At 44.2% G+C, this 27618-nt stretch overlaps 1 protein-coding gene across 15 annotated transcripts in view; it reads left to right on the top strand.

Moving 5' to 3' along the window:
* Nucleotides 1–27618, top strand: part of PTPRM (protein tyrosine phosphatase receptor type M) — a 2094608-nt gene that overhangs the window by 1489507 nt on the left and 577483 nt on the right. For all 15 annotated transcript variants that reach the window (XM_069620757.1, XM_069620755.1, XM_069620756.1 and 12 more), the window contains one exon: nucleotides 11010–11142. In XM_069620757.1, coding sequence (XP_069476858.1) covers nucleotides 11010–11142 — 133 coding nt within the window. The remainder of the gene's footprint in view (nucleotides 1–11009; nucleotides 11143–27618) is intronic.

Here is a 27618-nt window from a genome sequence, read left to right as displayed (position 1 = left end):
GTGTGTGGGGGGGGGGGAGTGGCAATTTGCAGCCCTTGGTTGCGTGTGGCATCCCCCATGAAAATGATGGAACATTCATTCACGATTGAGGGCCCTTTGACACCTTCTGTAACACCATAGAGCCCTCCCTCACCCCCAGACTACAACTGGCCACACATATATAACCTGTCAAAGAGCCAATTACAGGGATACATTACAAAGGAAACCTCATTGTGCATGTGAATGCAATTTCTGGTAAGTTTAAAACCTGCCTATTTGTTTTACTTCAAAATCCAATCCCCCTTTTCTGAATGAGTAGGCCCAAGCGACGGCGTAGTGCAAGGAACGCCAGCAGTGTTATTTTGGCTAAATAAGCTCCCTGTTGCCTCCCCACATAAAATAAAAACAAAATGGCTCCACCCGGGGAAGGTGTATCCAGTGGCTGGAAGAAGCGGGCAGAGCCCGTTGTTCCAGCCACCTGATTGGCTGATGGCTCTTCCCCCGGTGCGAATGCAATAGAACTGTAGCCTCTTGAAACTCCCGGAAATGTGGAAGCAGTGTATGTACATGTTAGACCAGCCATGCACCCTTTCATGCAGGACGCCCTACTCTGGAGACTATGTCGGCGAAGAGGAAGAGCAAGCAAGGTACCTGCCCACAGGGCACCTCCAGTGAGGGACAATAAGTCTGCCCACTGAAAGAGCACCCCTTCATTTGAAGTAGGCGGGAACTGAGTCCCATTACATTTGCTTTTTCTGTTAATAATTCCACTACATTTTAGAATCAATTTTGAAACTGTTCTTCATCCAGTTAAAGCATACCTCTTCAATGCGCATGGTAGCCTACAATGATTCCTTATAGGAATTCAGGATGAGCATAGACGTCCTTATAGCACTGAAGGGATTGGCTGCTGCTGAACTGGTAAACAGTTAACAGTGAAATCAGAGTGATCTTTTCAAGTGCTGCTTTCTACATTTGTGTGGGGCAACCTGCACAGAGACTTTGCTTAAAGTGGCGCATTTTGGGAAGTGTGGTGTGCACGTGGAGGGGCACATATTCAACACATCATGCATACCTATTGGTCTTAAAAGCCTGTGCTGAACCTTAATGGCCAAAACAAATCGCTTATTTCTTGTACTGTTTGGTACTAACGTTAACCCCCTTTCCATTTTGTTGCTTTCTAAAAGATGTGTATGTTTATTGATCATATAAACACAACTAACCGTAGGTCACTTTGGGATAAATTTCAGCATCTCCAAGAGCCAGCACCGAGGAAGACAGGCAGATTTGACCAAATGATTGCCCGTGACATTTAATCATCAGTAACCTTCAATTTAGTTTTTCGGAAAACGTAAACAATTCTATGTTGAAAGTGTGTGCGAATGTTGTACAACAATACAACACATCATATCAGTGTGGACAGTGAATGAAAAATGGAAATGGTAGACCAAGTACACTTTTTCTAGAATCCTTAGAAATATCTTGCCCTTTGTTAGGGGATATTTATGCGGCAACAATCAATAAAGGGAATTTCTTCCCTCTCCATTCAAAAGCACCACACAAATATTCCTTTTAAGTGCAATTTAGCACTGTCTGTGACTCATATAGAAAGAACAACATAGGTCCTTAAGCAGTAGATAAGCCAAGAACAAGGCTGGTGTATCGCAAGAATATATATTTATTAATGAATAGGAAGATTAATATCAGTACAACATCACAAATCTCACCACCTCACTCTGTGGCTCAAATGCTTTTCTTTCCTAACACTTCCCTTTTCGCAAAAATCGAAAACGCTAGTGGGTTTCGGATAACACAGATCACAGACTCTTTAACCCCACAACATGAACAATCAAAATACTTTGTATGAGGTTGGCCTTTGATAACATGTAGCACCTTGAAACCTGAGCAGATCATACACGTATCAATACACTTCACATGAAGTTTAATTAAAAAATTGTTCAATACTTTCCTATTGGCAAAAGCAGTTTCACACATACAGGGCTCTGTAGGTTCAATCTCCCTGCGCACTTGGAAATGCTAGCAGTTTTGGAGCACAACAGACTTTTAAAAACAGAACACTTTTTATATATATAACCTTCTTCCTTCACCACAATGTCATGAAGAATCTCCCTTTGATCATAGGAGTCACTTTTCCACTCTCAGTAGGGAGTGTGCTTTTTTTTCAGGGACTGCACTTTATTTTCGTTTGCCAAGACACAGCACAAGAACCCAGATATTCAGTTCACATTCAGCACCCCTCTGCTTTAAGGGCAGGGTCTGAGCTGGGTCTGAGGAATGTTGAACAGTTAGTGTTTTTTATGCACCCCTCCCAAAAGAGGAATTTTTGGGTTGTCAAAAGAAATAGGAGTACTCGCATACTTTACAGACTATGGCCCTGATTCATGGAATGTTTTCCTTTGGGATTGCGCCATTATAAAACACTTCCATGAATCAGACCCTATATTTCTATTCACACTGGAAGCAATATTGTCGATTTCAAATTTCAACAAAATCACCCCATGTTAGTTGGCTATAAGGGAATTCATTAAATTATTATATAGTAAGAAATTGGTATGGGTCTACTTTGTCTGCCCACCCAATCAATAATGGGGAAACTATTCAATTAAATAGATCCCTGCGAGACTTGGTTTGGTTGGCCAAGTTTACTTACAGAAAGTATCTCAGGGTTTTTGCACTCAGGAAAGTCCCCAAGGCTTCTGGATACTCAGGGGAAACATCGGGACTTGGTTAGAGGCCTCTCCAGGTGCAGTCACAAATGGCCTCCAGCATGAATCCCTTTATCTGATTTTCCTTGTAAAGATGCCAGCCAGATTTCAGTCATTCCCTGGTTCTCCAGCAATTTTGTCAACAGTTCCAACTCAGATGATGTCAGGCAGCTCTCTCTGATTCCCATTGTTTGACACCTTATAACATCGAAACCAGCCCCTCAAAATATTAAAATTAGCATGTGCCAGCTTACTGGCTCTTGATCTGCATTGGACATCTGCTGTCCCCCCCTTGCAATAATTGGTTCCTGAAGTTAATGGATATCCTTGCTAAGGACTCATAACTCCACCCTTGGGAAATTGCATTTTTCCACTTCTGGTATGCCTTCAAAAACTACATGACAACTTTCTCTAATTTCTAAATACACCTAACAATACATATATCTTTGGATTCTTCTCATCATGCCGTGCTTAAGGAAATGAGGGTGATGACACAATGCTGCAGGTTGGAATGAGGATTTTTCTTGCATTACACAATTTTTCTTTATAAAAGTCAGTGTTACAAAATCTTACATACGATTAAATCATTCACTAAGCTACTATCTCCCAAAATCGCTAACTTTTTCTGGGGAGCTAAAAACACATTTTAGGTTGTCAATTCTGTTGTATCAACAGATAGGCCTCTTTATGAACATTACAGGGATATTTGAATGATGTCTGTGTGCCTTATGGTTCCTGGGAAAATGCATAAAGTATGTTGTTCTATGTAACCCTATGGCAAAATAATAATATACATAATGTTCCTTCAGTTTCACATTAAATGTATTTTCTTCCAACTGAACATGTGATCTGGTCTCCGCTTCATTTGTTGGTTTTGGCCTGGTGTAAATCCATTAACCTTCCTGCCAATTTAATGGCTGGACCATGAGTCTGCTTATCATCTGATGCAGATGAAGACAACTCCACCCCTGACTTATAAAGCACCTTCTGGTGTCTGTCAGATGTCATTAGCTCAGGAAGATTGACCACAAATTTGAATTTTAAATCCAAGTATATTAGCAAGGGCAACCCATTAAGGGCTATCTTTACCCAGTTTCTTGCCCCAACCCAGCATAAATTCCTTCGGGTCACTGCTGTGTCTTCAAAAAGATGTTTTGGATAGATAGAAGATAATGGGAAGATCACTGTTTGAGTGTTCTAAACAGAAACTGAAGCTAATTCCTCTGAATAGAAACTGGTAATTTTACAATCTCTTTCACACAATTCATTTAATATCTTGCATCATGCCATCATTGTTCATCTTTACATCCTAACATGTATTCACATGTATCTGGCAATGGAGATTTAATGTTCCCATCTGTTCATTGTTCTAACCCGCAAATGTACACCTTTCCATGGTAACTCTTTCTGTTTTTGCAAAGTTACCCTTTGTTCTTTGCTCTCTGTGTCAGTAAGGCTGCACCAAAGGATGGAAAGTAGTTTCAGACATTTGGCCTGGTCACTCAAATGCAAGGCCCATTTAGTGTTTGTATTTCTCTGAAAACAGCATTCTGATATTTGGCCGTTGCAAGTGAAATACTGCCCTTTTGTCTGTCAGCCAACAGTGTGCCTTTGAATTCCCTTCTGCGGTGTAGTCTTATATTCCATGTCCCTTGTTTTCAATCTGCAGAAGGACCACCTTTGCATGGCCTCTCTGTGTTTGTATATGTATTTTTGTATTTATTTGTTATTTAAATAGCGCCTTACACCAAGGCGCTGTACAGAACCAATTTTACGATACAATAAAATTAGCAAGTGGATGCAATAAAACAATATAACTTACAACAGGACTCAAAATACAAGTAACGTTAAAGTAAAAAAAGTTTTTAGGGCAGCACGGGAAATTAAGTAAGAATGGATAGACCGCAGAGAGGGGGAGCGCATTCCAGTAAAGAGGAGCCAATAGAGAAAAAGAACGGATACAAGAAGAAGCACATGGGGGACGAGGTACAGCTAAAAGAAAGTGGGTTTGGGAACGAAGAGTACGAGAAGGGATGTGATAAGGCACGTAGTAAGAAACAAGGGAAGCAAGGTAGATAGAGGCAAGTCATGAAGAGATTTAAATACTACTCATAGAAAATTGAATTTAAGTTGAAAGTGGAAAGGTAGCCATCAAAGAGAGGCCAGAGAAGGAGAAATAGAGTCACAAATAGGTAGAGAATACAGGAGACGGATAGAGGAATTGAAGATAGATTTAAGAGGAGCTAACTGAGAGACAGGAAGACCAAAGAGAAGTGCAGAGCAATAGAATAACCGAGAGAAGATTAAGGAAGGGATTAGAAACTTTGTGGCACTGAAGGTGAAAAGATGTCTTACTTTCAGAATACTAAAGAGATGAAAACGGCAAGGACGAGATGTGATCAGGATATGGTGAGCAAAGGAAAGATTAGTATGAAGATGAAAGCCAAGGTTGCGGACAGTCAAAAAGAAGGCTAGATGCAAAGGGGAAAAGATGACAAAGCAAGGGACAACCGGGAGAGGAATAGTATTGGTGAGAAAAAAGAGGACTTCAGTCTTAGATGGACTAAGGACAAGAAAGTGGTCCGACATCCATGTTTTGATCGTGGAAAGACAAGCAGAGAGGTTAGTGTGTATATCAGGTGTGAATGAAGAAAAAGATAGACATAGTTAGGTGTTATCAGCATAAAAGTGATGCGACAACCCAAAAGAGGAGATCATCTTGGCTAAAGGAGACGTATACAGTGAAAAAAGAAATGGGCCAAGAACAGACCCTTGTGGAACACCGTATATAAGAGGAAGGGGATATAAACTAACACCAGTCCAGGAAACTGAGTAGGTGCGATTAGAGGGATAGGATTGAAACCATGTGTTTACAGAACCGGGAAATCTAAAAGAGGAAAGGTAGAGAAGAAGTGTGTGAGTCACTGTATCAAAAGCAGCAGGTAAGTCCAAGAGTATAAGAATAGAAGACTGTTTAGCATAGCAAGCAGAAAGAAGAGAGTCAAAGACCCATAAAAGTTAATTTACCGTAGAGTGACACAGTCCAAAGCCAGACTGAACAAGAGGTAGAATAGAATTAAGAGTAACAAAAGAAGAAACCTGGGAATAAAAACGACGTTCCAATAGTTTAGAAAGATACGGAAGCAGGGAAATAGGACAGAAATTATAAGGAATGGCAGGATCTAAAGAAGGTTTTTTTTCAAGACAGGAAGAATAATGTCATGTTTGAATAGAAGAAGGAAAGTAGAAGTAGTAAGGGAGATATTAAGAAGACTAGTAATGTAAGAATTGAGAGAGGGATAGATTTTACAAATAAGAGCAGAGAGAACAGGATCTTTAGGAGAAACAGTAGGATGCACACGAGAGATGAGTAAAGAAGTGTCAGAATTAGAAATCGGTGAGAAAGAATAACGAACCGCAGTGGAGGGGGAAGGAGAAAAAACAAAAAGAAGACAGAAAAGTAAGGGAAATAGCAGAAAAGAGATAATTCACTTTAGAAGTGAAGAAGTTAGCAAAGTCAGATGCAAAACGGTGGAGAGAACGGAGTGGCAGAGGGGGAGACAATAGACAAGAAAGGGATTGGAAGAGACAGCGGGGATGGGATAAGTGAGTACAATAGCTCAGAGGAATAGAGACATTAAGAAGAAAGAAGTTCCTCATCATATAAAGTAGGTTGGGAGGAAAGAGACACACCATCAGACACAAATCGAGATCTATGCGAACGACACTCCAGGCGATGGAGAACCCTTCGCATTGGAGCAAACATACGGAGCAATCCAAGGCTGGGAAGGCTTACGAGAGGGAAATAATTTAGAAAGAGGATATAGAGTGTCAAGAGAAGTGGAAAGGGAAACACAGAAAGCTGAAGCAGCTTCATTCATTGGGAGAGCTAAAAAAGTAGAGTGGGGTGGGAGAGTGGTAATACAGGAAGATACAAAGAGAGGGGTATTGAAAGTACGGAGATCATGACGGGAGAAAAGAAGGGTTTGGACCAGGCAGGGTAGAAAAGTGTCGGAAACAGGAAAATAAATAGAAAATAGGAGCAAATGATGATCAGAGGAGTAAATAGGACAAATGGAGACCTCAAGCAGGTATCGAAGAGGTAAAAATAAGATCCGAAGAGGAAGGGGAGGAATAAGAAGTGGGGAGAGACAATAGGAGTCAATAATAGCCAGAAATGCAGAAGATGCATGACAAGAAGAAAGATGCAGATTAAAATCACTCAACAGCAAGAAAGAATTGGAGCAAGGCAGGACAACACTAAATTAAGTATCAATGGTGTCACAGAATACCTTCTGTGAAAGAGGGCCAGGGGGGCGAGAGATCAAAAGAAAAGTCACAGCACAGGACAAAAAATAGAAGGAGAGTATTCAAAGGAAGTAAAAGTGGGTAGCAAGAAGGAATTACGATTAATCATGAAGGTGAAGGAGAACCGGTAAAGAATACCAGTACCCCCTCCACGACCCAGAGAATGAGGAGTATCAGTAAACACAGTATCAGAAGTGAATAAAGAAGCAGGAATAGCAGAAAATGAAAGTCAAGTCTCAGTAATGCATAGAAAGTGCAGGTTGAGTCATAGAAATATGTCAAGAATAAAATGAGTGTTCTTATTGATTGACTGAGCATTCCAGCGTGCGACATTAAGGCAAGAATCTCCAGGATCCAAGAGTGGATAGAGAAGTTTGGAAATATTACGAGAAGCAGGACAATGAGGAAATCTGTGAGATGGCCAGTGAGTAGGTATAGGAATAGACATAGAGAGAAAAAATGACTTATTGTGATGGTCGGACTTTGGCTTTGGATGCAATGATGGGAGCAGCACTAAGATGGAATAAAGAAAAGTACCAAATAAGAGGCAAGTTGGGCGTGCCGCCTTCAGGTAGGACAACCATACTGGTGTATTAAAACAAAAACCAGCAAACAACATTGTAAAAAAATGAGGATAGTAGAGAAAGACAGAGAAAAACATTCAAGGGTGGACCACTACACCCAAACTGGGTGTTGATGTAACAAGCGTCCACAGTAGATAGATGGTGGCCGATGGATGGGCCACTGAGAATGAAAAGGGTAAGGACACAAGTCAGAGAGTAGACAGGCACACTGCCTAGAGCCCTCAAAGGGGCCAGAAAACAGCAGGCAGCCTCCTAGCGACTGCAGTTCTTAAAGCTGGTTTACCTCACAACCAGGGGCAACTTGATGATGTGGGCAGTAGACTGGAACAGGAGAGGTAAGCATGGTAGAGTGACAAGAGTTCGGGGTGCCAGAAAGCATCTCGTGCCAGCAAGCCGGAGCAATGTCCAGGCCCCCCCACATCCTCTGAGGAGCAGGCAGTCAGTAGATTGAACAAGGGAGAAGAAAAAAGGTTTTCCCAGCTGACAAGCCTTCACAACCAGGGGCAGCTTGATGGACAGCAGCAAAGCAACAGCAATGTTGTTTAAGGCAGCAAGGATCAGACAGATGAAAATGCATAACGTTGCAGGTAGAGCAGATAAGGAAAGAATGGTACCAGGTTGGGCAGACTGTGTCTGGCTTTGCTGTATAATTGATTATAGTTGAGATGGGTAGATGCAGTAGTCAAAGCACGAGAATCCAACTCAATAGACCCCAGAGGGAGGCTACCAAAAATACACAGCTGAAAGGGGCTCACCAAAATGCCACCGCAGTCACTGTGCGAGCCTCAAGCACCAAAGGTATCCAAGGAAACAGTGTTTTCATGTTCTTGCTGTTTGGAAATGAACTGCTGGCCTTTTCTGTGCCAGTCTACAATGTGCTTCCCAATTACTCTAGGCCCAGCGGAGCTAGAGGCAGTTCATTTGATCCTGGCGCTGCCTTTAAACTCCACACCTCATAGCAGATATATTGAAAATAGAAATCTGTTGTGCCCAAAGAAACCAAAATGAAAAGCAATCCCGTAGGGTCACTCCTTTTACCCATCCCACCAACTGGTAGTCTACTCACCCAGCCCCTTAAAACGTGTTGCTCTGTGCTTCCGCCAAAACTTCTCAACCCATGCCTGCCGGGGTCTCGTCTCCTCAACTATTTTTGTTACGCTTCCACCAGCACTGGAAATCGAAATTATTGATTGTCACCAGTGATAGGGGTGAGGGGGTTGGCGGAATGTTGTTGGTGAATGTGTGAGGTTTTTCTAAGCCCCCATGAATAAACATTTCTATCTTCAGGAGATGAATTCATTAGTAGCACAAGGAAAGTAACCAAAGAGAGGCGGAGTGTTTCCTATAATGTTGCAAGCAAGTATAAAAGCTGCACACCATTCAAACCTACAAAGCTTGCGTAATTCTTTTCTGCAGACTGCACACCTAACAAGCATATTTATGTGTGTTTTTACCAGACGTTCAAGTGGTTTCATCTCTCGACCTTTGTCCTGACGACATGTGTTCGAGTCCTGGCTTTGCAACAAAAACACATTGAAACCATTAAAACCCATGAAAGGTACCGGATCCGAAATCCGGGGAGACATATTTTGCCGGATCACGAATCGGGGCAAATCTGGCCTGACAACCATCGCTGCTTGCACCTCTTTGTTGGAGTGCATGGTGCTCTGAAGTGCAGCTTGCCGGGGCTGCTGTTGATAAGCTGGGCTGTGCCATTTAGGGGTGAACCCTCTAGAGATCGGGTGGGCGCCCAGGATTGTCGGCACACGACAGATGCCCCCCTAGACAGGAGTCAAGTCCTAAAAATTAAAGTGTGTTGACTCATCCACCAACGCAATGGAATGCGACAATGCAAGAAATTAGCATATCAAGGTGAAATATGCACATTTCAGTAAATTGCTTTTGCATAACCACCCAAATTGCACAGGACGAATGGAATTTGCCTTTCATAAAATCAACACAAACACAAAACCAAGAGAGGATAATTTCCTCTAATAGTGTTTTTGAAAACGTTAAAAGGTGTGCATGTTTTAAACTCCAAGAACCAATACAAATGTTTTCCCTGGCACTTGCAGTACCGAAATGCGACATTTCACCTTTAGTTGTTTGTTGTTTTTCAGAAGGTGATATAGTGCAGTGGTGAAGTGTCTGGCCTACAAACCTGACAACTGTGGTTATCCTCGAGGTCATCTATAAATTCAAAGAGGTCATTCAATGTTTCTCATTTTAGCTGGGGGGATTGAGGCCACCTTCTGAATAAAGTGGGTGGACTCCGTCAACCCGCGTGTACCCTCGACTTGAGCCCTGCCCCTAGACCAGTCAGTGCACACTGGGAAGGTATTGCTTCCTACGCAACCCCTATCCATCACTGCATCCAGAGCTGGGAGCCAGTGTAATTCATACACGATGGACCCAAAATATGTCAGAAATTGGCGTCTGAGATCTCAGCAAAGACTTGTATTTCCAATAGCATCCATCTCCCGGCAGCAAGGCGACGTGGTGCCTGATCTGATGAATACTGTCACATTCTGATTAAAAAAGGCTACGTCTCGAAAAAATGCATTGGGTTTAGTGAATTGAACATTGCGTCCCTAACATTTTTCATCCTGAACTCATTTAGCAAAGGAAATGGATATTTCATCAGACATGGATTTGACGTTCCATCACATTATACTGTAAACAGTCCAAACGACGCCTTAGAATAGCGCAATCTGGAGCCGCTAAGACAGTCCCTGCTGCAAGGCACTAGTTATCTCATTTAAGCAGATATTAAATGCCGGGTGCCAGAACTGTGATCATCAGCTGCTTTCCACTTTTTGAATAAATTGCCTGGGAGGAGTATTTTGCCTACCAGATGTGACCTGGATTCCGATTTCCAAAGGCAAAAAAAAAAAACCCAGGCAATCCCATTGTGCTAAGAAACAATTGTTGGTGAAATGCCTGGCGAACGAGCTTATCTCACTTACCCAGGTGTTCCAGCTAATATGTAATGGAATTACAGCGCCATTTATGAAAAACATTATTGAGGAGAAGCGTTGTAACAAATCAAATTTAGATAAAGGCTTGCGACAGTTATTGTGCTGTTAGCAAGTTTTCCAATGGCAGACAGAACAGGGAGTGGGCAGAGATAATAGAAGCCTTGAGTAGTCTGCGTGAGTGAGTGTCTTTAAAAGGGGCCGTGGGGGGAGGGAGAGGTGGGTTGTGCCAACCAACTTGTACTATGGTTGCGTGACAGTTTTGGAGAACAAATGAACAATACTGTTCCTGACGGCTGTTCTGGGAAATATCCTGAGCTCCTCTGCCTGCCTGCTCTGATAAGTCTTGTTATGATGTTAAAGAGGTAGTGCCATTTTAAGACAAGCAGACTTCTGCCTTCATTTCATTGCCCCTGTGTTCTTTCTTTCTCCTTTAGGGGCTGCCACTCGGAAGCCGGACCCAGAACCCGAGAAACAAACTGACCACACGGTGAAAATAGCAGGTGTCATAGCCGGTATCTTGCTGTTCGTCATCATATTTCTGGGAGTCGTTCTGGTCATGAAGAAGAGGTGAGCGGTCAGCAGATGCTGGCTATGTGCATGTCCTCTCCACGGCATCGCCGCCAAATGTATCATTGCTCAGTGGGCCTGTCTCTAGTCAGGAGCGCAATCACCAAACTTGCACTGCCACCGCTCCATAAAGCCGCACCAGAGAGCAGTGCCCATACAGATTCTTGTAACTTGATCATGGCTTAAGGCAGTGGTATTCAAACTTTTTTATGCCCAGCACCCCCTTGAGTAAAAATATTGTTGCTGCCCCCCCAATTGCCATATCTGCTAATGAATTTTATTAAAATCAGTTATCATAGCCCAGTTTTGAAGAGGCTCGCGCCCCCTGGACATCTTTCAGGCCCCACTAGGGGGCCAGACCCACAGTTTGAAGATCTCTGCACTCCCCAGGGTTGGGAAAAGAGGTCGGAGCGGGCCACTGATCCATGGTCATTTGGGGATAGTATCATCCACTTTCCCTCAGTTCCCACTTAAACTGCTTTTTTTCACCATGTCATGCCATCAGCTCCAGGAGAATGGGGCTGATACCAGTGGGATGAAGGGAGAGGCCGAAGCAAGAGCATGAATCTGCATGTGCGCTGATGTTCTGTTTGTTTTTGCGGGTTAACATAGACCGAACGACTCACAGTCAAGTATAGTCCATAGTGATCTTTTCACTGCCACCAGGCCCCTCATGTTCCGTCTTTCATCAATCCAGCACCCCTTTTCCAAAAGACAAAGGCTCTGGCAGCATCATAAATGGATGCAGGGGTGGACTGGGAACCAAAGAGGCCTTGGAAATAATCTTCAAAGGGGCCCCATATTACACATGTTCAGCAAGTCCAACCCTTTCCCTATGGGAAATAAAATACACACAAAAGAGGCCCAGGGTGCAGAGGCCTACCGGAAATCTCCAGAGTTCCCTGTAGGCCAGTTCACCCCTGAATTAATGGTATTCTGTCTGCTGATTCCTTTGGAGTGTTGTTGGGGAGTGATGTTGCAGTCCAGCTGAGGGCTTCCTTGAGGGCACTGTAGTGACTGTGCCACTCAGGCCGGACTTCTGGTCCAGCTTGCAGGCAGAAGATCCTTGTCGATGGGCAGGGGTAGTTTCTCTGTACTTGTGTTACGATTGTTGTTGTCCTTGAGGGCAAGTGATCATGGAGTGAGATGTTTCCCTTGCTCCTGAAATTAAATGCCCTGCAGTGGGTTAGTTGGGTCTTCGCACTAGGACCCGACTGGTAATCATTTGGCAAAGTTATGTGTGTCCTCCATGAATGTTGCTTAGGTTTACCAGCTGATACCTGGCGGTCTGAACTTTGGGGTACCTTGCTAGAAACTTTGGATTTCTGTGACATTGGTGCCCTAATTTGATTTGATTGATTTATAGAGCGCTTTACACCGAGGCGCTGTACAGTGGAACAACATAATACATAACAACATCAACAATGTAACAGATGAAGAAAAATTACATCATGAATCATTCGATAACACAGTGAAAAGAGCAATTAACTGAAGGGAAGGGGGAATAGGGAAGGGGGAATAGGTCGGTGGGGGAGGGGTGGTGGAGAGTTGGAAGAGGGAATAGAAGGGAGAGAGAGGAGGGTAGGAGAGGGGAGAGAGACCTAATGTACCTGGACCTAATGTCCAGGTTCTAGTTTCTTTTTACCAGGGGTGGAGTCAGTACCCTTTGATTTACTTATACCGCGTGACCCAGACAGAATGAATTGCATCTGGGTGCAGATCTCATTCAGGCTTCAACCATTCCAGCGAGAAAGCCAAGTTAACACTTATTAGGTAACCGCTAAACTTAGTTAAACAAATGAGTCTTCAGTGCTTTGTGAAAGTGAGTCAACTCTTTCAGATTCCTAACCCTCCAAGGAGTGGATTCCAAAGTTCTGGGCTATAGTCTGAGAATCGTCTCTCCTCTGGTGACACCGCGAGAAGGGGGAATGGCAAGCAGCAACTGATGGGATGAACGTAGGGAGCGGGATGGATTGTACCAAGTTAGTTTCTCTGCTAAAACGGTAAACATTTGTAGACCATGCACAAGATCTTGAAGTCTATTCTCTGTTTCACCGGGAGCCAGTCTAAGGATTGACGCAGAGCTGAGATGGGTTTAGCTTTTGGGATTTTAAAGAGAAGTCTGACTCTGGCATTTTGAGCTTCTGCAGATTTTTTAACTGGCCCTTAGGAATAGCAGCTAACATACAGTTACCGCAGTCCAATCTCGAGTTAATTAAAGTCCCTACTACCACGGCAGTGCCAGGCGGAGAAGGCACAAAGAGTGTACCAGGGACATGGGGCCTCATTACGAGTCTGGCGGTAACCTGCCGGTTTTTCCGGCTCGGTTACCGCCGGACTCGTATTACAACCCCGGTGACCCAGGAATTCCGGAGGCGGAATTCGGTAAATCCCCATTCCCATTGAGTCCTATTGGACTCAATGGGAATGGGGACCATGGAAACACCGGCACCATCTTGTGATGGTCCCGGTGTTTCCACGTCCGCCTACAGGCGGGTGGTGTTAAACCCGCCAGGTCAGACCTGGCAGGAATGACACCTCCTCATGCAGGACTCGAGATCACCCGGTATTGAAACAACGGTGGCGGCCGGTTTACCGCCACCGTTATTTCCATACTGGGTGACTCGTAATGAGGCCCATGGTCTTGAGAAGGATTATATGGCAGTGCTAGGCAAAGAAGGCGCAGAGAGTGCACCAGGGACATGGTCTTGAGAAGGTGTATGTGGCAGTGCCAGGCGGAGAAGGCGCAGAGAGTGCACTAGGGACTGCAGTTTGGCCCCCACCTGACTATTTGCAGGTGTGCTTTGTGTAGTAATGTTTTACTCGTGTTGGTCTTTCCCGATTTATTTTCTTATTTACCCCCCAATTTATTGGAGGTTCAATTTAAAACGATTGGGACTGTCTTAAAATATGATGGATATTCTGCTGAACATAAACAAAAAAGTAAATCATATATTTCTTGTTCTTTAATGTATATTGTGTGCGTTTGTTTTCTGTTTAACTGATTGGAACATGTATTGTGGTTGAAAACAATTGAGTAACGTGGAGACTTTCCTCTCGAGGTCATATGCCTCTGCGTGGGCATTTAGATGTCCTCTTTGTATTTACAGCTGCATTGTGTTCTCTGCATTGCTTGGCAATGGTTAGGACCAGCCAGGCCCGCCTGAAGATGTGTGGGGTCCCATTTCAACATGATGGTTGGGGACCACCTGCTTATAATGAAAACAGTCTGAAGATCCTCTGGGGTACATACATTACAAGGGCGACAAAAATAGGTTTAGGGAGCTTAAACACTAAGTGCCCACTGAAGAGCTGTAAACCTTTCTTTGTCAGCAATTGGCTGCTGTGGAGGAGAGGAACCAGTGTTAGAAGGCAACGAGGTAATAACACTTCTGTATATACCCGTGGGAAGTGACGGCCGGAAGGGCTCCCGGAAACGCTGCGTGTAATGCAAGTGCTGCAAAGTGCACATTTTAAGCCACATAACGAAAATAGAGAAAGGAATATATTGCAGTTTTACCAGACTGCTGAATGGCAACATGAGGGCAGATGCTGGGGGGCCCCCTGAGGCTCAAGGGCCCTTTTATTTAAAAATGTTTAAATGCCCTGCCGCCGTCCCTAGACCGAGCAGCTATTGGACTGTATGTTTCTGAGGTCCCTGTGACCTACGCACGAGAGGTGGCCTGGCTATGGTAGATGAATCATCAGGCATGATTGTGCTTTCCTCCTGTTCATCCACATGTGCACCCTGGGGCCCTGATAGGTTGGAAGGGAGAGAGCACTCCATGCATTTCTTTTCGCACCTGGTCGGAGATTGATTGCTTTCTGTTTGCCTTTAGTTGAGCTTTCCTGAATGCTTCCATGTATGTCCATTCGACTCGTCCAGTATCTCCATCCCCCGAGAAGCCAAGTGTTGTCTGATGTGCCGTGTAGCTCCCACTCACACAGGGGAGTCTCCTGTAAACGGAAACAAGACAGGCACAAGAAATAGGGTCAGGCTCGCTCTCTGCTTCCCCACCACCTCCTAACATGGCAGACTTTGGGTGTCACCTTGTCTCGCGCCAGGATCACATTCCACACATTTTTATGGCAGGTTTATATATTGCTAAGGCTTAATTTAACCTTTTTTGGTAAATACACTGCACATTATCTATTCCCTGTGCAACTGCTGATATCCCCTAAATGTATTAATTGTGTTATTATTCTACTAGTGTGAAAGCCTGTGTACACGGGCAAAAGTGCAGGTTTTCATTAACACAGTAAGACCACTATATATCCTAAGAAAACAGCTCCCTCTAGCGGTGACAACAGGCGATGACTGCATCGGACAAGCATACAGGACAAACATACATCTGGCCTTTTATTATATTGTTAGATACTTTCCCCAGGGCTGGACTGACCGATAGGGAACTCTTGAGATTTATTGGTAGGCCTCTGCACTGTGAGCCTCTTTTGTGTGTTAACCTATTTTATTTTCAAATGTTCTCATAGGAAAAGGGTTGGGCTTGCTTAAAATGTGTAATATTGTGGCACTGAAAAGGACTTCCAGAGCCTTTTGATTCCCAGTCCCTATTACAAGGAATTAGTGATCTGATGAGACTGCCTTGCATTTTTGACAGTTCATCTTTAAACAAATCTTTTACATCAGAGACAACCTACAGGATCTCGTATAAAACTCCAAATGATTATATGTTCAACCATTCAAAAGACTGGTTCTCCCATCCTTCTCATGCAAATAACCCTAAAATTTGAGTGTCAGGTGATTCATGGAATCATTCGCGCGTGAAATTGGGAACCTGTGCGTCAAACTGCGTGCCAAACACTGCTCATCGATGCATGGGAACAACTATGTGGCACTTCTCTGGGACTTGCGAGCGGCCAAGTGTCTTGCATGAGACTCCACCCAGAGGGTGGACGTGGCCTGTGTATGGGCCAGAATAGGGGGCAGAAAATGCAAAATGGGGAGGAAGAAGCCAGAAAGTGGGCGTTACAAGGGATGAACCGCAAACCGCAGTCAGTCCATAGCATGCCCACAAATGCGCACAACAAAACATATTCATGGATGTGACCACGCAACCTCACGCATGCAAAATGCCCTCGCAGTCCCCGTGAAATCTCCGCCACACGGAAGCAGGCGTATGGACTTGTGCACGAAGCTGGGTTTCTGATCGTACTTAGGTGTGTGCGTATGCAGCAGGGTGCAGGGACGGTTTACAGGGGGTTTGTGCGCAGTTTGACCGGTAATGTAAATTCTTTCCGTGAAACTGTACGTATCTGTTCGGGGTGCCGGTTAGAGTTACGGGTGACCCCGCACAGGGTCCCCGAAATGCAAGCCCATTTGCGGGGGACCTCACACACTGTTTGATGGGTGCGTGTATTCGCACGTGAAGGTTCATGCAAAGGTAGCTGTTCTGGCTGTTTTTGCTTTGCGTAGAGGCGTTCCGGGCGCAACTTGCGTGTACGGTTTTATGCTGTCAATTCCATGAATTTGCAGGGCTTTTTTTTCTGCTTGCAGGCTCGCGCAGTGTCATTCTCGTCACACAGGAATTGCAGGAGATATGCACACTTTTCCATGAATCAGGCCCACAGTGTCTTATTATATTCTTACCTCCCAAGAGCACTATTTAATTGGAATCTTGCCAATCATATCAAAAATCTCTGGCCGACTCATTATAGAGGACCCTAATGTTAAGGGCTGTCTCCCTCAAGATCCTTTGGCCTACTACTCCCATCAGCCCCAGCCAACATAGTCAATGGTGAAAGTTCATGGGAGGTATAGTTCTTAGAATTTAGAGAGTGATAAAAGGGCCACTGCTAGTTTACGGCCTACTCCCAATCCCCATCTTGGTTATATTTGGGTCGCCATTTCCTCGCTATTCATTTAGGTTATGCTGAGCTAGTTACATGGTAAAAGTAAAATAGTTATCGCTGCAATTGCATATTGCATCTTAAAAGGCATTGCTTTGCGTAAAGCTAATAAGTATAACATTTGCGTTCCCTCCATCAAAGCTTGTTTCCATGATAGATCATAGAGAAGATGACATGCACAGGTAACTCGTTTAAAGATGGTCCAGATCATGCCAAACACAGAGCATTGTGGATGGTTACCAGCAGCAGCTTCCATGTTAAAAGACGGACACGTAAAGTGCTGAAACACACAATTCCGAGAACTTTCTAAATTAACTCTTTTTATTATCATTTTTTATTGTAATTAGTCAATTGACTTTTAACAAATACATGCTTAAATCACAATGAAAACATATACAGGGTAATTCATAGAATTCAGCGCAGAAACAGCGCACCCGAGCACCGCAGAGACGGAGCGTGCGCCAGCCGTGTGCGCTAAACAGCAGTCTGGCGCACCGCATATTCATGGATTTCCCAAGCCATTTGGTGCCGTGGCACAGCGAACATCCCGCAGCGCCAGTTATGCCCCCAAGAACACCCATTGCACAAGGAAAAGCCATCGAAATCCCCAATACGGCACAAAGGGCCGCGCTAACCCTGGACCAGTTTACAGGGGCGCTACACTCTAATCGCGTGACAAATTACACGTACCCCGCTCACGGCAGCCAAAACGCGTGAAAATGTACTCGCGCACCCCCTTCCTTAAGAGTACCCCGCTCGTGGCTGACAAAATGCGTGGAAAACACGTACCCAGGCCAATCGCGTGTGAAAAACCAGGGCATCCCTCCAAATACGTGTACCCCGCTTGCATCAGGTAAATAGCGTGGAAAAAGTCCCCCCTGTGGTGTTTGCTGCCTGTGGGGCATGGGAAGGGTGGATTGGCTGCCTGCGCGTATTACGAGGGTGCGCGTGGATTTTCACACGCAATTGGCCTGGATATGTGTATTTCGGGGGTGCGCTGGGATTTTCACATGCGATTGGCCTGGGTATGTGTATTTCGGGGGTGCGCGGGGATTTTCACACGCACGTGGGCTACAGGGGTCTCTTCTTGATTTTCTGGGGTGCCTGAGCGTTGGTGACACCACTTTTCTCCTAGGGGGCCACACAATGGGACATTCATCGTAGCTGTATATACGTGTTTGTTGTTTGCGCGCACTTTTATGCTGCGTGGGGCCGCTTACGCCTGCTTCGTGCTGGCGTACGTGTTTATGGATTAGCGCATCTTTTTTGACGCACGGGTTCCCCCTGGTCAATTCCATGAATACGTGTTGTTAGCGTGCGTGTGGGCGTTGAGAGCATTCACCTCCGGTACTTCCCCCCGTAGCGCCCACATTTTCACGCGTTGTTCCCCATTCCGTGTGTTACGCCCCCTGTTCCGCCCACTTTTCTTGTGTGTACTACACTACACGGCGTTTAGTGACGGGTGCGCCCGTGTGCGCCACCCACGGATTTGGCACACATCCCAGGATGTACACACGCAGCGCATTCCATGAATCGACGAACGGCTGCGTGTGTGGCTTTAGCACGCATGCACTGCGATTTTCACGCTTGCGCTCCCCTTTTCGGCGCACATTTATTGCATGAATTACCCTGATAATCATTCAAATAATGAGTAGACCTAAACAAATTCATATGATGCATGGAAAAATCATTAAAATTCATATACTGAAAATTCCATTTATGAACCTAAAAACCATTGTAAAACAACAGCAATACTATACTAAGTAGATCTTAATCCGAGGGGAACAATCCTTTTAGTTCGTGCTCTAATTACCTTACGTTAAAAACCTTTTAACTTTGCAAAATACACACCTACACATTATGCAAAACTGTGTTTCATTTAAACATGTAGTCAGTTGTTGAAACAATTGTATGGTCCTAGCACTAGCTTCAGGATCTCACCATCTTTTACTTATAATTCATAACAAAGTTACAGTGCTACGGTTCCAGTAGGCAACATCTTGACTAGATTACGCCAAACCCTATGTAATGCGATATGTACCGCAACTGTAGGAGAGTTCAAACAGTAACCCCAGAAGGCAGTTAATTTGATATGATTGTATCTATGTACAAAGCTCTCATAGGTGCACATATATACTGCACTCAAATGTGGGCACTCAGTAAATAGATGCTTTGTGGTTTCCAAGCTGTCTTTACATTTGAATATTCGACAAATTCTGTCTTCCACCGGGATTCCCATTTGTGACCCCAATACGGTTAGTATCGGAAGTTGGTTAATACGAAGTCGCAACATAAACCAGCATATTTCAAGACTAGTCTAATAAGCAAACATGGTCCAGACACCTTTGCACTGTGGATTGGTTATATAAAGAAAAAGGGACAAAAATAATCTTAGCGTGCATCAATTTTATAACAATCTTGAAATAGATTCAGTTGCAGTATACATTTAACCGAAACCTGAGTCAAAATCACATTTATTCAAAAACCAAAGTCACAGTCTCAATCTATTAAGTCCATTTTTCCAAACACCTGAATCATAATCGTAATCTAATCCATAATGTACAATTTCCCAAACACATAAATCATAATCACAACCTAATCCAACACTAACTCATTGGACAGCATGTGCCAATGTTTCGCCCTAATCAGCTTGTTCAAGGTCATGAACAAAACCCGTTATTACTGGTCATTTGCATGTCAACCCTTGAGTGCATTATTAGAAGATGATTCCTCTGTATTTGAAACTTGGTCACAATGGCGTTGTATTATAAACATCTTGTTAAATTCAATTTTCCCCTGGTGCTTACAACTCTTTATCCGTTGGTTACCTAACCAAACTTGCTGTGATCGTTCAATTTCAACTTGATCATTTGGATGGTCTGATCCGATAACAGAAATCATTGGTTCCTTATATTCTTTCATTTATATTCACATGCTATTTCAAAGTTGCCCTAGTTGGGATAACTGTTAGTTATATTGCCTTGGTCTGATCATGGTGTGCTAATTCAGTCCCAGAGTAATATTTCAACATTTGACATTTACTGCAAACAGACTTTGTTTGCAGTAAATGGCTACTATGTTGCACTGTGCATGATTGACCTTTGGGTGGCAGCATGCATTACATATTAAGTGTGCTTATAATGACCTGCATCATTTTAAAGAAAGCACTGGTAAATATTTTGTCACCCGAACGAGTGTATTCCTCTTGAATTGAGTATGTAAACTAAGGAATTTACCCTGCAGGTCTAGTGGGATTTTTAATATGTTTTGTGATTCCTGTCAAAGTTCAAAGATGCACTCTCCAACTGGTGATGAGGGTGAGAATCCTTCAAAACCGTAAAAACCTTTACTCTTCTTTAATCTGAGCACTCTGACAGGATCGCTGCTTGATCTGGCAAGGCCAGCCTTCAGTCACGTTTCCTCAGGGAAGTCTTCATTAGTTAATGATGGGGAGCAAAGTAGTCTATTGCTCAATCAATTCTACTGCGAACCATAGGAAATGTGCCTCTCTGGTGATCAACAGCTTTGTTTATCCGCCTCTGTCTCCGAATCTTTTCCCCTCAACAAATCCTCATCTCTTCCAGGAAGTGGTTCTGGGTAGTGAACGTGTTGTTAGCGGTGCATTGCACATTGAAGGGGGCCAAGTGAGTAGCTGGTTCTTTGGCTGAAGAATTCTGTACACACCTCTGGATGTCCCATCGCAGGTGGTCTGGTAGAAGATGCAGTCTTGCCTTGGGAACTGGCTGGTTGAGTTGCGAGTTTTGCTGAGTTTCTGAAGAGTAATTCAGGCTCTTGTTAAAAGATGGAAACAGAGAGAGAAGACATATTTTCCAGAAATAAGACTCTTCTGTACTTGGAGATCACGCATTAGTTAGCCAGTCCTCTCTCTGACAAGACCAAAGGCCTGCAGAAGATGTCAAGATGTACATGGCTACGGTGCCTGCACAAGCCCCAAGGGCTATTTCAATCCTCTAAATGCCAAATTATGCCATGACCTGTGTCTAAGTGTGGTGATGACTGTGCTACCACAGGTCTGTTGAGACCCAGGGCTGAAAAGGGTCAGAAATAAGTAGATGGTCTGGTTATGGTGTGCTATCAAGGCCACTACTGCTCCTTCAATTCATTCCTGCCTCTGCACACTGCCTTATCTTCACTAAAGCCCTCCATTATGGTTTCATAGTAATTATTTAACCACCCCCCATTATGCGCCACTGACCTTTAAAATCCTGAAGCACAATACCCTTTTGAATAAACAAATTCAAAAAGAAGGACCCCTGCTGCTACCACAGCGCAAGGCTACATTGTGAAGGAATTGCTTCTTTCACCGGGAGTGGGGGGCTCGAGCACCTGGGGTGAACACACGCCCAGCGACAAAAAAAGAGCATAGGCTTTGTGATACCTGCCACCGCCTTAAATGTATACATGCTGCTCTATATGGTTAACTTGTGCATTTCTTGTATGTAAGCTGCCACCCTTCTTCACCTATATGAATTCATTTGCTGAACCATAAAATATGCACTACCATAAAAATAAAGCTGTGGGCTGTGCAATGCAGACACAAACATTCAGGATGATGCGGAACAGAGATGGCGGTCAATCGCAAATTCAGCTTTCCTTCACTGAGAATACACAACTTGAACAACATTTGTTGATCCCTTCTGGACAATTCTTGAATTTTGCAACCTGTGCCCTCATATGGTTAGAGTGGTTACAAACCTGCAGATGTGGCAGGCAGATTCAACTTGATTGCTGGGGTGGGTGCATAATCTTTACCCATGTATCCTTAGGCCGAAACTATAAGGATACTTTAAAAATGTGGCATATATCATTAATCCTAGATGGAACTGAACAAGTCACATCTCTGAATCATCGCATCCATGTGTTGCATTTGTTGAATTCCTCTTCGACTCTGTCCTCTGAAGTGATTGGCTGTTTCCGGCACTCAGAAACTAACTTCCGACCTCAGAAGAGCTCTGCTTTGGTTTGTCCTTTTTTTGTTTTGCATTTAGGCACATTGAAATTTGATTATCATTAAATGGCCGCAGACAAAAAAATGAGAGGTAATGGGGTGTTGCTATGGTCTGTGTCATGTCTCTTAAGATGTGCACATTTTGGGTGCTGAGAAATTGGAGGGTTGAATAAATCTGCCTGCAATGCGAAACAATGACTACAAACAGGCAATCCTATCATAAGTTTTCTATACCATGGGCATTGATCAGTAGACCAGACCAGCTTGTGTTGAACATTAAAGGGGTTTAATCTCTTTGGTTTCCATTTACTGAATAGGAAAATATTAAAATAGTTGCGTGACTGGGGATGAAGTTTAACCTAATCCTATTTCCCTGGACTGTCTTTGTCCATTTCTTCCATTCACCCAAAGTGCATAAGAACTCATCGTGCCTAAAACGTAAGCAAAGGAAACTAAACATAACATGTCAGGACAGTCTTTGTCCACAGTTCCACAAATCTCAAGCTCTCCTTTCACATTTTAGACGATTTTGTTTTCCTCCTTGACAGTCTCTTTGTGTCTTTCTCACAAGAAGAAACATCACCCAGCTTGCCTTCTTCGGATATGAGGACACAGGCCACCTCTAATGCTTCCTTCAGGTTAACTGTCGCTTTGTCTCTGTGTTGAGACAAAGGATGTCCTGGAGACTTTCTTTCAGTCGCAGAGAGAGAACATTGGGGAGTTTGCTTGAATTTCTGTAAAGGGGTTTAAGAGGGCTTTATCCACATCCCTTTGCTAGGGTCCTAATGTCTTCCCTCTGTTCATCCCCTACTCCTTGTCTGCACCTGGCCCACCTTAACGTCATGCCACATGCTAATGCCAACTCCCAATATATGTTCAACCCCTTCAAATCAGGGTCTCCCCGTAATCTCGACCTTGAGTGATGTGTGCCCTCTCATGCATTCCTGGTGTATATAGGAGTTCTCCTTTCCCGCCTTCCTTCCACTTCCCTCCCAAACTCCTCCTGTTGTCTCTCCATCATACCACCTCCTGGTGCTCTCCTCCTGTCACCTCCCGGTGCTCTCCTCCTGTCACCTCCTGGTGCTCCCCTCCTGCCACCTTTTGATATTCTCCCTGTGCTACTTCCTGATACGTTCTTCCTGCCACTCTTCTCTGGCTACCTCCTGATCCTCTCCCCTGCAACCTCTTAATTGTCTCCTCCGTAGTCTCTCTTCATGTTCACCTCCTGCTAAGCTCCTCCTAACACCTCCCATTTTCTCTACCTCAAGTGCCTTGCCCCTCTCTCGTTTCCAGACACGTTCGCTCCTTCCTCTCTCCCTTCTCCTATTTCTCCCCTGAATTGCCAACCTGGTCCAAATTCTGCTTGTGTCTTCCTCCAAAAACCCACACCCCTCTCTTTTGGGCCCGTGCTTACATCCCCTCGGGTTTCTCAATGGGGGTCTGCACCCTGGCTGTGCGGGACTACAGATTGGCTCCCTGTGTCTGCCATCTTGCAATGGGGCATCAGTTCTTACCACGCATGCACACAAGAACTTGGGGACTAAGTCGGGGTGACCAGAGAATGTCTTACTCCTGCCACCCCAGGCCTGTCAACTACTATCTTCTGGTAGGTCCTGGCTCCCTTGGTCACCACACTAGATGTCCCCAAGTAGACTTTGTCACAATTCATATTAATATACATGCTGGCAATTGCGGGCTTCCATTCAGGATTGGGAAATAAAGATACAGTTAGTCTTTTTGCTTAGCTTATTACTATAATGATCTATATATTGCCAACTTGCTTAAGTGTGGGATTTGTGCATGCGCTAAGTCATCTCTATAAAACAGAGGGCCTCATTATGACATCGGCAGTGTCGCCGGTGTCACCTTTTTTTCTCCAACGCCCACAAATGGTCAATTACCGGGTCATTACAGGCCTGCTGGATCCGGTAATTGCCCATTTGCGGGCGCTGGAAAAAAGATGCTCCCATTCCCATACATAGGACCGAATGGGAAGGTCGGATGCACCGGCACCGTTTATAACAGTGCTGGTGCATCCGACATGCTGTGCTCGCGGGTCCTGGAACTACGGTACCGGCAAGCTCACCCGTAGTTCCCAGACAAGCAAACTTATAATGAGGCTGAGAGATTTTATTTTAGGCTGGATGGGTATTTTTTTTAATACTTTTTGCAAGCCTGCCACCCCTCTGCCAACTCCTCAAAGGAGGTGGGATTAATTAATCTTTTTTTATAGCACATTTAGTACCAGAGACCAGTCTCCTAGCACGATAATGGGATTCGAACCTATGTTGCTCTGCGTTGTCTTGCTTCCAACGCACACGCGTTGCCTCTGAGCTATCCTCCTGGGGTACTAGAGTGTTTCTTTCTTTTGCAGCCCTTTACACAATGATTGTTTAATAATAAGAAAATGTAAACCTAAATGTATAAGTCTCATTCACAGTGTTTGGTCTACTGTCTACACACAACAGTGGCCTGCCGTGCTGTACCAGATTTTGTTTTGAGAAAGTTTAGTGTGCACAGTAAGACATAAATAATGTGTACTTTAAATGGAATGAGAGAAGTGGATGTAATTTAGTGCCCCGTCATGCCTAGAAGCCTTTATAAGATGGCATACAGCACACATAATTCAAACTCCTCAGCTGTGTGCCTTGAGCGAGCACACACAAACACGAGCACCCACGAAAGTTTTTAGCTCAGGGTCACCAAATGAAGAGCTGTTTTTCTCCAGACCGACAATATTTGTAACTGTGTGTAAATATACGTTTCATGTTTTTGTAATCTTTTTTTCATTCGTGTTCCCACATTATGTGCTGTTCTACCAAGCGGCGTTGCTTCTTTTTATTTATTTGTAATGCAATTGGCATTCTTTGTTGTTGTAGCTAATTTTTAATTTGTACTCATCTGTTCTCAGACTGTGGACCTGAGTCTGCGCTCCATTTAAAATAAAAGTGTCAGAGCGTGCTGGAACTGTGTCAGAAACGAGGGGAGACCGTTCTTCTAACACCAAAACACAAAATCAAGTCAACTCGCTGCTGAATCTTATTATAAGCACTTGTATGCAGTAAGCACGTTATAAAATATTGATTGAGACCTGACATTTAAGTATCTGAAAAATTAGATTTAATCTTTTCGCATCAGTTTGAAAAAGGTGAAGAAAGTGTACTTAATAAATATTTTTAATCGCACCCATCATTGATTGATTGATTTATGAGTGAATCAAAGATGGGCATAATTGAAAATATGTATTGAGTATACTTTCATCTTTTCAAATTGATGGAAAATATCAAATGATGGATTTTGATGGAAATATGTATTAAACACACTTTGTTCACCTTTTTAAATTGGTGAAAAAAGATTAAATCTAATTTTTAAGATACTAAGATGTTAGGTCTCAATTGATAATCCCAACTTTGTAGCGCGATGGAACGACACATTTCTTATTTACTTCATATTCTGTGTCTATATTTATATATTTTCACAACACCAAGAAAGATTTGAAAAAAACCTGTTCACCTGAAATGTGAAAATAGGAAAGTCCTATTTTCACATTTAAGGTGAAATGTTTTTTTTTTCAAACCTTTTTAAACCCACCATAACTTTATTGGTGTTGTGAAAACATGGCCAAATGCTCCAACCAGAAGGCTGTCAGGCCTATACTGCCCTGATGATCCCTAATAAGGGAATAAGGGTGAAACTAGGTATGTAGTTGTTCTGGCACCCTTGCAAATGTCTGTCTATGATTGAATAAACTAGTTATAATGTAGCACTGCCCTCTTAGACAAAGACAAATTCCTGGAGAAAAGGGTTTGCATATGAGCTAATATACATAACCACAATGCCTTGCTGTTGTGGCTCAGAACTGGAGGTGAATTTCCAGTTATGGCCATTGGGTGGCATTTTGGAATGTGTGACCTGGCTCAAATGGACTTTCCTATATTTACATAGATACAGATTATGGAGCATGTAAGGAAATTGTTGTTCCACCACAGAATTACACTTGTCTTATTTTACATGGAGCTCAGCATTGCCGGAACAGTGACAGGTCCGTTTTTGAGTGAATGCCCACTGGTTGAGGCCCACTGCTACAGCAAACAGGGTAATGCAGTGCTATTTGGGTTGTTTTGGAGGGTCCGAATCTAGTAGAATGTCATGTAAAAACTATATATCTCAATCGAGGGGATTGGGGAGGCACTCGAGAGCCCGAACAAGATGGTGGTGAGGTGATTGCGCTCCGATGAAGGCGGGCGAAATAACGTACAATAAACCACTTAACCAGCGCAATTTGCAAACTTTCAACCTGAAATGGCAAGTTCACAGCAGGGGGCCAGGACGCTTCCACCCCTACCCGATCTTCTGCTCGAGGAGTCTAAACGACACAGCGGCATACCAAAGGCCTGACACAAGCTAAGGAGAAGACAGTGCCTCATGTACCAGATGACAGGCGGAGCTAAAATGCATTGGTGGGCCATCGAATACACCGGAACAGAGGCTCCATCCAATAACGCCACAGGGTATTAAATGAACGGGACCCTGCAGCTGGTAAGCAACCACAGGGGGAACAAAGGACTACCTCTTCCAGCGACGCCTCCCTGCAACCCATCGCTATCTACACCACGAGCAAAAGAGGGACGCGGGCAACACAACACCACACATGAGGACCTCACACACCCACAGCAGCTACCAGCAAAAGCCGCGCACCACCTGCCTGGACTACATAACACACCAGTGCAACGGACGCCAGAGGCACCTACTCCGCAAAGAGATGTAACGCTAAGCCAATCTGTCCCCATAACGCAGCACAGATTAGCCGTCATGCCGACCCTGGACTGTGTCCATGAGGGAGGTCAAAACCGCAGACCAATAACACTCCACGACACCCAGTCACACATGCTGCACCTACCCTGGCATGAACGAATACTCAAACAGTAACCAACCTCTACTAGGGCACAGCCAGATGGGCCAAACACATGGGTGCACCATGTCAATACCTACCAAAGGTGGCAATAATTGAAACTCACGGATTGCACACCACTCACCTCAACCTATACCGTAGTACGCAGCGGGGCACGGTTACGACACAGATGTCCACAGCGGCCCCACCCGCCATTTGAATCAACAAGTAAACACAACGAAGTGCCCTTATGGGCAATCACAATTGCCAGCACACCAGATGCTTGATGCCCGCATCACAACAAAAAACAGTGTTGGACACGCCCGCTATGGTTGAGGAGCACCGCCTTTCCGCTCAGACCACACACACTAGAGGAAACCAGGCTCCTGACCAGTGCTGCTTCATGACCTTGAGCAGCACACACTGTGCCTACTGCCAAAAGCTTTCTAACTTCAACCTTGCGACAAGGTCCACTTGCAACTAACCAACTTAACTAGCCTGATGTGTTCTTAAATGACCACACTGGCACAGACGAATCGGCCGCTATGAGGGAATGACTCACCCCAACACCCCCAAACAACAGCCTTAAATATATCACCTAAGATCTACGCCATTGGTCTGTGTGATCCATCCACCCTGTTCATAAGCTGTGGGGGTCAAACTGAACGCTACCTCTGCTCCTGTATATACCAGTATCGCAGACATTGGCTCGAGGGGCACCCAACGTACCTGAGGGGCAAAAAGCACA

Source organism: Ambystoma mexicanum, chromosome 5q (genome assembly GCF_040938575.1).
Source record: "Ambystoma mexicanum isolate Mex_15411 chromosome 5q, UKY_AmexF1_1, whole genome shotgun sequence".
Taxonomy (NCBI): Eukaryota; Metazoa; Chordata; class Amphibia; order Caudata; family Ambystomatidae; genus Ambystoma; species Ambystoma mexicanum.
The sequence above is the reverse complement of the archived record's forward strand: the minus strand, read 5'-3'. Positions and strand labels throughout refer to the sequence as shown.